Source organism: Hipposideros armiger, unplaced genomic scaffold (genome assembly GCF_001890085.2).
Source record: "Hipposideros armiger isolate ML-2016 unplaced genomic scaffold, ASM189008v1 scaffold_580, whole genome shotgun sequence".
NCBI lineage: Eukaryota > Metazoa > Chordata > Mammalia > Chiroptera > Hipposideridae > Hipposideros > Hipposideros armiger.
Genome location: NW_017731930.1, coordinates 271,150 through 285,060, shown reverse-complemented (window position 1 = coordinate 285,060; position 13,911 = coordinate 271,150). Strand labels below are relative to the sequence as shown.

The window sequence follows — 13,911 nt, the reverse complement described above, 5'->3', positions numbered from 1 at the left end:
GAAGTGGTCAAAAGATACACACTTCCCTTATAAGATAAGAAAGTGCTGGGGGTGTAAGTACAACATGATGACTGTATTTAACGCTGCTGTATGGTATATTTGTTTGAGAGTAGAATCCTAAGCAGTCTCACAAGGGGGGGAAAAAACAAAAAAAAACATTTTTTCTCTTTTATTTTTTTTAATCTAAATATATGAGGTGATGGATGTTAATCATTTTACAGTATATATATATATATATGTATATATGTATATATATATATATATAGGTGGAGTCCTTATGCTGTACACTTGAAATTTGTACAGTGCTACATGTTAAGTAAAAAACCATAGCATGATTTTATTTTGTATTTATATACATATATAGTGCCTATGTTCATTTTATTTTAATGTTTGGGAATATATTATTTTGTTGGTATCAAACCATTCTAATTCAATGAGGATCACTTCTTTTTTTGTTTTTCCCCAGAGTGAAATTCACATGTCTGAAGAAGCTATACAGGATATATTGGAACAGACAGAATCTGATCCAGCATTTCAGGCACTCTTTGATCTCTTTGACTATGGTAAGAATACCATTTCTTTCAAGGCAGTTAGAAGAAAAAAGCTTCTCCAGTTTCTTTGGAAACTTAACCAAAGTGAAGCAGCATTCCCCAGAGCATCTGAAAAAAGTTCCTAATTTTCATTAAACGTGAATATGAAAGGGGTTTTGTTATTTTTTTTTTCTTAAAGAAATGTTAGCTGTAAAAATGGAGAACAGTTTTGTGATTTGTTTTTGTGGGCATTTTTGTACGTACGTACATTATACTAAACACAGTTGGATAAACAAAAGGAATACGAAAATTGGCCATTTCCCTCAATATGGCCTAGTGCAGTAATTCCCAAAGTGTAGTCTCCCAACCAGCAGTATCAGCGTTACCTGAGAACATGTTAAAAATGCAAATTCTTGGACCCACCCCCACCAGGTGGTTTCTGATACTAAGCTAAAGTTTAAGAACCACCAGTGTGGCAGAAAAATCTTTTTACTTGTCAGTGATATACAAGGCAACATATTAAAAACATCCAGAAGACCATAATTAAAACCAAAGTTGAACATTTGCTTGACCACTGTCAAGCTGCATTAATTGATGCTTATTTTTATTTTGGTCATTTAACCAATTGTTTCCCTGTTCCCTCTTAACAGGTAAAACAAAGAATAATAAAAATATATCACAAGGCATTTCCAGTCAGCATATGGAAACCAATCCCAATGTAGTCTTAGCAGATGAAACTAATCTAGCAGTTAAAGGTTCTTTTAAAACAGAAGAATCTGGTAAGAATTTGACTTTGTTAATATCATCAATCCAAATCCTAATGTCAGTCTCTTGATTAGAAAAAAATAAAAAGAAAAATACTCCCCGGCCTTTAGTACTTTGATTAAAAGGTGAGTTTTTAGTACTTACTCTTTTGTGAAACAATAGATTCTCAACCTGCAAAATTCGGTATTAATAGTGTTGACCAATTTGACAAACGCCTATAACATTTAACATAATTTTTGAGCCACAAATTCAAATCCCTAATATGTAAGGTTGATGTTAATATTCCTATGTGTCTATGAAGTCAGTTCTTTATATTTCTGCTTCCCATGGAGTACCAATATATGGTACATAATTGCCTGACAATAACCACTTAGTGAATATGTCAATCTTGGGTCTTTTAAATATTTACCAATTTTCTTCAAATTTTACTTTTGTGAAATATAACACATGTACAGAAGTGCACAATAAAAAATGTATATAGCTCATTGAATTAAAATTCAGTGAATACCATATAACCAACTCTCAAGTCAAAAAATAGAACACTGCCAGCACTAACAAAACCTCTCTTCATAACCCTTCCCAATCAATATTATCTCCATCCCTACTCCTCATAGATAACCATTATCCTGGCTTCTCTCACATTATCCTGAAATCTCACACTTCTTGCTAAATTTTATGCATCTTTAGTACCACCTCTGTCAATTTCTGTCTATAACAAGCTGTGCCAAAATAATCTTTTCTGCTCATCTGTTCTTAAATGATATTATACCCTCCAGCCCCCCAAAACCCTGATGGCTTCCAAGTTTCACATGATGTTTTCTAAAAGCTGGTTTTGGGGTATCTCAGACTACATTCCTACTTTGAGTCCTCTGCATACACCTAAGCCCAATCCTCCATTTCTTAGGTTGAATTATAGTGGGTGTGTCTTTCTTACTATATATTATGTGTGGAAGACTGCTTCAATTAGGCTTTACCCTGCAGAAAATGAAAATTGAAATCCTGTTTTCTAAGAAGGTCCTTCCACTTCATTGAAACTGTCTACCCCTGCATTTATTTGGCCTGGATGTATTGGGTTGTCGGAAAAGTCATGACGCATTTTTGCGACGAAAAACAGAAAAAATATGTCATGACTTTTCCGACAACCCAATAATTTCCACTAATCTTCCCACAATAAGGATTCAAATGTGCTCTAAACCCAATATTATTTTACCAGTGTCACATGAACAGAATTATGTGATAAACGTTTTCTGGATTTTTCCCTCTATTTTTTATATTATTGTTATTATTTTTCTGTCCTAAACTGAATGCTGTTTGACAAGTTTATCAGTATTATTTTCTGAAGTATCCTTTCTTTTTATTCCAACTATTCCACTTCTTTTGTTTTTCAAAGATCTCTTTATATAAAACTTTTATAACACTTTCTCACTTCCCCAGGCAGAAAGTGGCACATTTTGCTCCTCTGCTTTTATAGTTTTTACCATGTTTTATGACTTTCTGTTCTGTATCTGCTTCCCTTACTAGCCAGATTTCTCCAAGGTCATTCATCTCTGCATTCCAGTACCAGTCATATGCTTGATCTTCAATAAGTGTGTGTTGAATATTAAACAGTATATATCAAAGGTTGATCATGCAAAATGTACTTGATCCCATTTCACCTTTAAAAATGTATCAGATAAAGTAAGGTCAACAGAGATGGCAAGTGTTGAACAGCCAGATGTTTTGGAAAAAAAAACTAAATGTTAGAGCCAGATTTTTTACATATTGGTAAATATTAGACGCTCTTAAACCTGTATACTGTTTTCTTCATTGTGTCATCTTTTTCCAAGAAGCTTGTAAAACCATGTGGCACTGTTTTAAAAGGTATCAGTAATAAGAAAAGTACCTCTATGTGTTTGACACTCAGCAAGTGGGTGATACAGTTTATCAGGCTTCCGCTTGCTGGTATGCCTGTGATTACTTAATTATCTAAACAGGTTTTACAGTAAAGTTGATACTTCAGAAGCAGCATGTACTCACCATATCTTTCTACCATCCTAATGTTTTGCAGATGATCAATCTGGTCACCCCCCATGTACATCTTATCAAAATGAAGACACGTCAAATGCTTTGAAGAATGGCAACAACCATGATGAGCTCAGACAGGAAGCCCAGGAACATTTTTCTCAGATAGGCTCTAGCGTCCAGAAAAAGCCCTTCAAAACAGTTGTACCTACTGAACAGAACTGTAACCTTGACGTTACCTTTGAGTCTGTGCCTAATTTAAATGACTTTAACCAAAGAGTAAATTCTGATGCTGAATGTAATCAGCATTGTGCCGAGTTATACACCAGTCAGATGTCCACTGAAACTGAAATGGCTGTGGAAGTTGAAAAGAATTCTTTGTCTCCACATGTGCCCAATGAGCCTCGATTACAGCCCGATCAGTCTGACACACGAGTAACTTCATTTGTTTCCCTTGATGGTGAAACTAACAATGAAAACTTAATTCTTTCTGGGAAAAGTTCTCAACTTTTATCCCAAAATATACCATTAACTGGAAAGCCATCTAAAATAAGTCAATTTTGTGAAAGTTCTAATGATACAGGAAGACTTAAAACGAATTTCCATGGTTCCAAGTCACCAGATTCTAGCGAAATTCACCAAAGTAAAATTGAAATTAATAATGTATTACCACTTGCATCACAACAACTTTCAGATTGCCAAGGTAATTCTTCACTTCAAAGTAAAATATTACCTGTGTCTGTTGAAACTTCAGGTTTAAATGTATCTGAACAAGAAGTAGAAATTCATCTTGGAAATTCAATCTCTTCAATTAAACAACCATCTAATGAGTGTTTAATTGTTGAGTTGAATCATTCAGACCATGAAACTCAGCCCTCCAAGTCTGACAAAGCTGCTTTGAATTCACAAGAGCCTTCATCTTCTGTAAAAGAAGATGGAGATGGTCTTTTTCTCTCTTTAAGTGAAAATAACTGTGGGGACGTTGCATTGATGCCACCAGAAGGTAATCTTATAGAAGACAGACATTCTCTTCCTTCAGAATCTGTGTGTTCTTCAATGGTAGATCCTCACCCTGAGTCCCAAAATACTAGTGATAAACCTGCTGGCAACAACTCAACAGAGATAGACGGATCAAATATTGTCTCTCTCAAAATTATCATCAGTGAGGATTCATTTGTTTCTGCAGATACTGAACTTAACAGTGCTGTTTCTAGTATCAGTGGAGAAAACTTGCCAACTATAATTTTGTCTTCTGCTAAATCACCTGCCAAAAATGCAGAATTAGTTAAATGCCTGTCTTCAGAAGAAACTGTAGGTGCTGTCGCATCTGCTGAAGGAAGCGGGGATTCAGCCTCAGTGGAACAGAGCCTTTTGGTGCTCAAACCTGAAGACTCTGCAGTAAACAACACTCAGAATGAAGACAGCATTGCTTTTTCAGCCAGTGTCACACCATGTGTTTCCAAGGATGGAGGGTACATACAGTTGATGCCAGCTACAAGTACAACTTTTGGCAATTCAAATAACATTCTGATAGCTACCTGTGTGACTGATCCAACAGCCTTAGGAACAACTGTAAGTCAGTCTAATGTTGTGGTGTTGCCTGGGAATTCTGCACCTCTGACTGCCCAACCTCCACCACCTCAATTACAGACACCACCAAGGTCAAACAGTGTATTTGCTGTCAACCAGGCTGTGTCACCCAACTTTTCACAAGGTAACTTGAAGAATATATTGAAGTTTCTTTCCCCGGAATGGGCTCTAATTTCTCTTGTGTATACAGTTATCAACTAGCAGGTAATAAGAAGTCATAGATAGATGTTAATATGAGAAAAGATTATGAAATTTGTGATTATACCTCTAGCTAATTAATTCAGTCAAACCTGTTTTTAAATCTGGTAAGCAGTAAAATTCAGTGGTTAATTTTTTTATATTTTTTCACAATTACTTGCCAATCCATGTGCTAAGGTACAAAAGAGAAAAGAAAGGCTAATTTACCAAATAGCTATTATAGTCCTAATTTTCAAGGAATTATCTTTTTGGATATACTTTCAAGACACAACTTGAATTTCTCCCTCCATAAAGCCCTTTGTAATTTCTCACTGTCTTCCGCCTTCCAGGAATTGATCTCTGTCTTTAGAATTCTTTGTTTATGGGAGTACTTGTGGCATTTATTACATAGTGATTGACATGCCTGTCATTTTGGTCATTTTTGATTATGTGTTCCTTGAAGATAGAGCTTGTGGCACATTCATCTACGTTTCCTTATATATTGGTTCCCAACCTTCTTGCCCCTTTTTTACATTATAAGCATACAGTAAAATCTGATTAAGCATCAGCAATTAAGTATTAAACCTGATGGATCTGTTTCTAGTGCTGTTTAAAAGAAGGTAAAGGAGGTGTCAGAATTGGCATAGAATGTGAAACTTGAGCTGAAGCTTAGAGAAATAAGGTAGTATTTGGAGTAAAAGGAAAGGAGTCTTAAGCAGCACAAGTGTAGGTAGGTATTTGAGAGATGGAAGAAAGTGTTCATGAAAGTGAAATCAACCTGACAGGAGCAGTTAGTGAATGTCTGAGGAAAGGATTCATTTACAGAGCAGAGCTAAATGATGATAGCCACAGACTATTGTTGACTCCTAAAGACCACATAAGCATTGTGATTTCTGCCCCCACCCATAATTTTGACTGGTTGCTCACTTATCTGGACCCTTTTTGACCAACACCACTGAGAGAATAGGTGGGGATTGTGAGCAAGTCTTATGCTGTTAACATTCAGTTGGGACCCTAATTTTAATCAGTTTCACTATTCTTTGTAGAGGAATCAAAATAGAACTGTAATATGATACCCTGGCTATAGAGCCTTATGGTGTTTACCTTGACTAAATGCCCTAAGACTACTTTAATTTTCAAATTGACTTTTTTCAACTTGTTAGCATTACTGTTTGTCCTCAATTAATTTTTTTAAAAGGAGAGTAGATGGTAAAGGAAACAGGATTATAATTTTAGATAATTCATTTCAAATTAGTAATTGTTTTGATGTCTTGTGTTTATGAGAGAAAATCTTATTCTGAGATTTTACTTTATTTTATTTTATTTTTTTTTAGGATCTGCCATCATAATTGCTTCTCCGGTCCAGCCTGTACTCCAAGGAATGGTAGGAATGATTCCTGTATCTATGGTTGGACAGAATGGAAATACATTTTCTGCTCCTCCTCAGCAGGTAAGATTTCTGAACTAAAAATGGTGCAGTGATACTTTCCAGACATAGTATAATTAATGGCATTGTGTCTTATAGGTCCTTCATATGCCTTTGGCAGCACCCATATGCAATAGAAGTATCCCTCAATTTCCCATCCCTCCAAAATCTCAGAAGACCCAGGGACTAAGAAGTAAGCCTTGTACAGGTACATTTTTAAGTTCATTAGTGTCAACTTGATGTCTATGTATTCATTTGTTTACAACAACAACATAGTATTGTCTTTTTGAATAGTTATATCATTCCAAACAAGTGATCATCCATTTTTTACTTAAAAGTTTTTTTCAGTAATTTAAAAGATAAATGGAACAAAATCGAGTTTAGAAAGAGACCACGTATTTATAGGAACATGCATGTGGTGAAATGAAGGTAACATCAAAAGTCAGCAGACAGGATGGATGAAATTTATTGACTGGTATATGTACTACAGGAAAAAAGTAGACCCCTCCCTTATACTAGACACAAAAGTGAACTCCAAGATGATTAAAGACCTAAAAGTGAAAGGCAAAACAATTAAACAATAAAAGAAAACGTAAGAATATCTCAATGATACTGGGATAAAAGAATTGCTTTTAAAAAATAAAAACATAGGGCCGACTGAGTGGCGTGTTGGTTAAGAGTTGTCTTGGGATGCCAGCTCTGAGCAGCTGAGCAGCAGGGCCCCGGTTTGGATCCCACATTAGGGCCAGTGACGCTGCGCCCTCTATAGCTAAGATGATGAACAACAGCTCAACCTGGTGCTGAGATGCCGTGAGTCACCGGTGACAGTGTAGGCTGCAGTGGGGCTGGCCGGCAGCTGGCATGGGCTGGCCGGCAGCTGGCGTGAGCCGCTGTCCAGTGGCTGGCGACCAATCTGCCTCACCTGGGAAAAGCGCAATGATAATAGCAACATGGGCCAGTGAAGCGAGGTCCTCCACAACTAGACTGAAGAACAAAAGGATAGCAACTTGTCTATTCCCCTCCCCTGATTCCCCAATGCTGTTCCCCTCCCCCAATTCCCCAATAAAAAAATCTTTAAAAATAATAATAAAATAAATAAAAGCATAATTTATAAATGGAAAAATGTAATCGTGCTGACTATAAAGTTAAAGATTTTGTCAACAAAAGACACTACAAAGTAACACCAGATTTTAATTCTGGGCTTTGATGAATGTGGTACCTAGTTCTCAGACTTTTTCTACCTCAAACTTTGCCGTCTTCATGGGTAACAAAATGATCCTGTTGCTAACCTCCCAAACACCCTAACCCTCAGAATTCTTTGAGCCAGTCCACTTCTAAGTCTTTAATCTTTACTCTAGTCAACCTCTCCCATAGCTTCCCATTTAATTTTTCACTAGTTCTTATTAGAACTATATGATTTTTAAAGGCCAGTGACCTCTCTCATTTCCAGATACCCATTGAATCTCCAGCCAGTGAGAGCTCCTATTACTTGAATCATCTCCTTTCACCTGAACTTTCCGTTTCTTTTCTGGTTTTCAAGTCCTTCACTATCCAGGCTAGACACTGCAGTCCACCATGTCAGTCACTTCCCAGTACTCCTAAACATTTCATATCCACATTCTTCCACCATACCCACTTGCTACCCTCCAGCCCTGGATCTAACCAATCATCCCTTTCTGCCTTTCCACCTGGGCTTTTTAACATTGCTTTAGAAGTGGTGCCATGCCCTTCAATACCACTTAAAAATTTCCCACCCTCACCGCCCCTTAGCAGTCACTTTAAATGTCAACTTCTTTCTCTCCCATTGCCCTTCAAACTATGCCAGACTTTCACAGGTCTTGTATTCTTGTCAGTAGTAAACTCCATTCTTGCATATCACATTTAATATGTACCTGTCCTACTTACTTCCAAAAGTCATTCTTTCCTTTCTTTCTTAGGAATAATTATCTCAGTTTTAATAAGGTTAATGCAATATACGTCTACTCTAGATTCTACTATATACCTTCAACTTTTCTTTTTTTGGCTCCTTCTCTCTCTGGCTGTAAAGTTTCTTAGGTTTGCCCCACCTGCCAACTCTTTATCCCCAACCCCTCTTATCTCTCAGTACTTTATCCACATTATTGTCTTTTTTCATGTTTCCACTAAAACTGTTTAAACTGAGGTCACCAGTGGCCTAATATTGCCACGTGCATTGGACATTTTCCATTCTTTGTTTACTTCCCTCTAACAGTTGATATTGTCGATGGCTTCTGGAACCACCACTAAGCTGTGCCCCTCCCTTTCTAACTTTACATAACACGAGACCTTCATATCCTACATATGTAAGTCTCACCTCTTCTTCCACAAAGACCTCCTCCACCTACTTTTTCCCCCTTGGTTAATGTCACCATTGAGTCCTCCTTTACCTTCATATCTATATGAATGCCCTTTGCTGTCTCTAAGACCCTCTTCATCTCTTACCTGGAATATGTGTAGCCATGTAAATAGAATACCCGTTTCCAGTTTTCTTTCTTCCCTAGTCCTTTATCTACACTACTGCCGGAGTGACTTGAACAAATCTATTCATGCATCTTCCCTATTTAAAACCCTTAAGGATGCTCTATGAAACCTTTTGCATAATACATAGGTCCTTCATAATCTCATCTTTGATATTCTTTCTAGCTTCATATCTTACTGCTCTCTCACAATTTTTGCCTCCTTTGTCAAAAATTATTTGCCCATATATATGTAGGTTTGTTTCTGGGTTCTCAGTTCTGTTCCATAGGTCTGTGTGTCTGTTTTTCTACCAATACCGTGCTGTTTTGATTATCACTTTGTAGTACAGTTTGAAGTCAGGGTGTGATACCCCTGGCCTTGTTCTTTTTTCTCAGGATTGCTTTGGTTATTTTGGGTCTTTTGTGATTCCAATGTGCTCTAAGTAACATAGCCTTGCAAACATGACAGTTATGTAGGCAAAATTTTTAAAATAAGCATAAGCTATTGCTTTCTTTAAGTAGCTTTCTGGATCTAAGTAGTACCCTTAAGTGCTATATTGAGCATTGTAATTCGTAAATCCAAAGACTGGATTCATAACATTTGCCTGAAGTTGAAGCGGGGCATTTGCTCCATATCCATATTTGCTCTGTAAAATGGATGAGTGACCATTTTGTATGTATTACACAGCTGCTTTTAAACCCAGTATGTGAAAGTATTTCATTTGTACATTAGCTATCATTTAAAATTTTTTCTCATGATGTATGATATTATCATATGTACCATTTTCTTTCAGAGGATTATACTCTTTTTCTCAGAAATGGTTTTCTTTTCTAATTAATTCATTTATAATTCCAGGAAAGCAGGTAAATAATTTGGTGGATTCGTCAAGTCATTTAGTTGGATGTCATGCACAAAGGTGAGCAGAAAAGTAGTTTTTATCATAGATTATTTGAATGCTTAGATTCAAAACATAAAGGATTTCTTTACGTTGCTAAAAATTTTTTTTTTTTTTTTTTTTTTAAGAATTGAATTTTCTGACAAGAATATGGCAACAGATCTTGGAAAGAAACTGGAAGAAATTGCAGTTCCCTTCTCAATAGAGAATGTAGTTCCAAGTAGCAAACCATTTGAAAGCCACAGGCGCGTGCTCTGTTTTGATAGCACTGCTTCTCCTGTGACAAATACACAGGGGACAAACCATATAATGGAGTCCCAAAACAAAGAAAAGAATGATACTTCCTTTCCAAATCTTGATTCACCCATGATGTCCTCCACCTTAAAACCTCCTTCTAATAATGCTCTCAAAAGAGAGAGAGAGAAACATCCTGTGCCTAAGATTTTATCTAAATCAGAAACTGCCATTAGCCGACATACCACTATAAAAGAAACTCAGTCAGAAAAGAAAGTTTCACCAACAGAAATTGGACTTGAATCTTTTCATAAAGCAACAGCTAATAAGGAGAATGAATTACGCAGTGATGTGGAAAGGCAAAAAAATCTGGAAACTTCAAAACTGTCTAATGGGCAGCAAAATGGGAGTTTATGGAATGAGAAAACTATAGCTTCGTTGCAAGAACTAACAAAAAAACAAGGCACATCCTTAAACAATAAAAATGTCATTTCAGTAGGTGTCGCCGTGAAGGATCTAAAGCAAGAACAAACCAAAACTGCCAGTTCTTTGATTAACCCAGTAAGCAAGCATACCACAGAAATGTTACAGGATGTTCAGCGACATAGCCCAGTAAATAGGCTCACGGATAGTACTCATTTGTCTGTACCCCGGACACCTGGCTCAGGGGCAGGGGAAAAACATAAAGAAGAACCCACAGAGGGTATCAAGGTCCCTTCTAGTAGGCGTTTCATTGAAGACAGTAGCACAGCTAAAGTAATGGTCCCTCCTGTCACCCCAGACTTGCCTGCCTGCAGCCCTGCCAGTGAAACGGGGAGTGAAAATAGTGTAAATATGGCTGCCCATACATTAATGATTCTTTCCAGAGCAGCCATCTCAAGGACTACTTCAACAACTCCTCTAAAAGACAATACACAACAGTTTAGAGCATCTTCAAGGAACACCACAAAAAAGCGGAAAATTGAGGAATTAGATGAGCGTGAGCGAAACTCCCGTACTTCTAATAAAAATCTTGTAAATTCATCAATACCAATGAAAAAGAAGAAAATTAAGGCAAGTTTGAAAGTCTTAATTTTAAAATTAAACCTATGTCCTTCTTTCAGTGCTCAGAGAGCTCAGCATGTTTTGCCATAGCTACCTGACTGAACATTCTGATTAAGATAGCTTCATGTTTTGATTGACAAAAAACATTGTGTAGCAGTGTCTCTTAGTGTAGTGTGGTACTACTCAAAAGTTGTCTAGGTAACAGCATTTTCAAAACAATTGCTGAAGCATTTATAAACACCTTGCTTGGGAAAAGGAGGTTTTTGTTTCTGTCATGGTTGGATTCACGTTTTTTTGTGGGGGGAGTGACATAAAGCATAAAAGATTGGGAAGCCTCTATTATGTGTGGAATTACCAAATAAGAAACTACTTTGCAATTCCTGCATCTTGGTTTTTTTCACACGTCCTGTTGTGTCTTTCATAGGCTCTTAGAGATGTTACTATGTTGGAGCAGTATAAAAACTAAATTTACCCGTTTTTTCTTTAACCATGGTAATCTGTAGGAATGCAGTGCAGGGATAACATTGATAAATGAAACTCATTTTTCCTAAATCTGTTTAGACATTTAGTAAGTGCATTGAATAGAAAGAAAGGTGTCTAAAATATGTTATCAGGGAAAGAATTTTGGCTTTACTGCCTTGCAGCTTGGATTTGAATCTGCATCTCCTGCTTATTGGTTCTTTGACTGTGGTTAAGCCCATAGCCTTTCCAAGTCTCAGCTGCACCATTTAACAGAAGTTTACCACACATCTTACCTGATGGCTGTGAGGAATAAGTGTAGTATTTGAAAAGTGTCCTGTGTATATCAAGTGTTTGGAACTTGAAAAGTACCTGTTATTCTTATTGTAGTAAAACTTTCTAACATATATGGTTTGGTATTAATGACCACCTTATAGAAAGCATATTCTACCTTGTCTCATTCAACATTCATACACACTGGATTTGTATAATGTCTTTTGCCCTAAACTAATATTGGAAGAACCATTTTATTAGTCTTGGGTTTATAAAATTTGTCTACTTCTCTCTATTAACAGAATTCTAATGAACTGAAAAGAATTTGGCAACAATTTTAGTAGTGTATGGAAGAACTGATGAAGGTTCTAAGTGACTTAAGAAAGCTTTTTGGCCTTATTTGAATTCAATATGTTAACTTAGGTTTATTTTTTCTTTCATTTTTATTTTTTGACAGAAAAAGAAGCTACCCAGTTCATTTCCAGCTGGAATGGATGTGGACAAATTTTTGTTATCCTTGCATTATGATGAGTAAACATTCTGAACATATAAAAACAGTAGCTGTTTAAAACTCATATCCCTTACAACTATGAGTTTCGTAAATGAGATATTGACAAAATCTGAAAGCGTGACCTGCACTTTCATCATACTGAAATTTCACTTTATATCTAAACCATGCTGTTTCTGAAGCAGCTTCCTAGTTTGTAGATTTACTTGATATATTTTTATTTTGGAAAAAAACATTTGCAGAAATGTAAGTAAAGTCAATCTGCAAAATTGTATAGCTTTGACAATTGCATATTGTAAATATTGTGTAAATACTGTTGAAATAGAGGTTAAATCAACCTAATGTTCTTACACTGTGTTTTTTTACTTATGATCCCTAATCCTGAGGCTTATTTATCTGGAATAGTTTCTCACTATTGGGGGGAAAATAATGTCTTTCCTTATAAATTGCCTTCAGTAACTGTACAACATGACATTTAAAGACTTAGCCACTAAGTTGTACAAAAGAGATAACCTCCTCAAATGATAGTAAAGCAATCAGAAAATAACAGTTTTTTCTACAATGATACTTTACCACCCTTTCTTATAATTGAAGTAAAGATTATATTCCTGAAATTTTATACTTATTCTGATTGATCTGGTCTCTTTGTTTTAAAAAGAGAGTTTTGTAAACCATTTGAGTGTTCTAATCTTTTGTTTATAACTTGCAAGATCTTTTACAGAACTTTAAGTATTTAGATTATTGAGCCATAAAAACTTTGGTTATGTAGTAGTTGAGATTTCTTGGGATGTATATACTTTCCCCCTAAGTATTGGGGATTTAAAGAATTGCACTAATTCATAGAACTCCTTACACAGTAGTGACCAATGCACACTTAATTTAAATCATGGATTCTGTGTTAAAACTTATGTGGAGGATGAACTTCTCATGTCCTTTCAGAAAGCCATGTCCATCATAAGATGTAAGAAGAGAAATTATAGTTTTATATTTGAATGTAGTTTCTCCTAAAATGGGCTGTTAAATAACTATATCTGTAACTGAGAAATAGCACATTGTCTTCTGTGCCCCTTAACATGTTATAGAGTTACTCAAAAAGGAAAAAGGTGCCTTCTCTGTATTGGACTCACACACATCAGTAAAGTTAATGAACTGGTTTAAACCTTTAAATGAGAACAGAAATTATAATTAGTACCTGACCAATTGTGCCTACATATGTTCTCTTAAGTGCTTTTTGTATGGTTAAATATCAGTATATTAAGGTGTTTTTCTGCAGGTGTATGTACTATGAAAGTCATTTTCCTCAACCTTTTTTTTTTGGTACTGGGCCTTTAAAAAACAAAATCCATCCTAACTCTAACACAGTATGTAATCACATCTTAATTGCTGAACCTTACTGTAGAAATTTGTGTTAAGACATTTTTATCATGTGGCAGTGGTCTATTCCTAAGGAACTAAATATACAGTTAATGTTTATTTAAATCAACTTGATACTGTAATACAGTTAGGTTTGAATAAATATTTTCATTAACTTAAA

At 35.9% G+C, this 13,911-nt stretch overlaps 1 protein-coding gene across 3 annotated transcripts in view; it reads left to right on the top strand.

The window, feature by feature from the left end:
- Nucleotides 1-13,911, top strand: part of NPAT (nuclear protein, coactivator of histone transcription) — a 48,649-nt gene extending 34,738 nt beyond the window's left edge. The window contains exons 11-18 of one of the 3 annotated variants that reach the window (XM_019624143.1): nucleotides 467-563; nucleotides 1,181-1,309; nucleotides 3,343-5,010; nucleotides 6,398-6,513; nucleotides 6,589-6,682; nucleotides 9,820-9,880; nucleotides 9,988-11,146; nucleotides 12,327-13,911. In XM_019624143.1, the coding sequence (XP_019479688.1) occupies nucleotides 467-563; nucleotides 1,181-1,309; nucleotides 3,343-5,010; nucleotides 6,398-6,513; nucleotides 6,589-6,682; nucleotides 9,820-9,880; nucleotides 9,988-11,146; nucleotides 12,327-12,404 (3,402 nt within the window). In that variant the 3' untranslated portion in view covers nucleotides 12,405-13,911. Of the gene's footprint in view, nucleotides 1-466; nucleotides 564-1,180; nucleotides 1,310-3,342; nucleotides 5,011-6,397; nucleotides 6,514-6,588; nucleotides 6,698-9,819; nucleotides 9,881-9,987; nucleotides 11,147-12,326 lie in introns of all 3 variants that reach the window. The other 2 variants (XM_019624141.1, XM_019624144.1) reach the window with 2 other exon arrangements.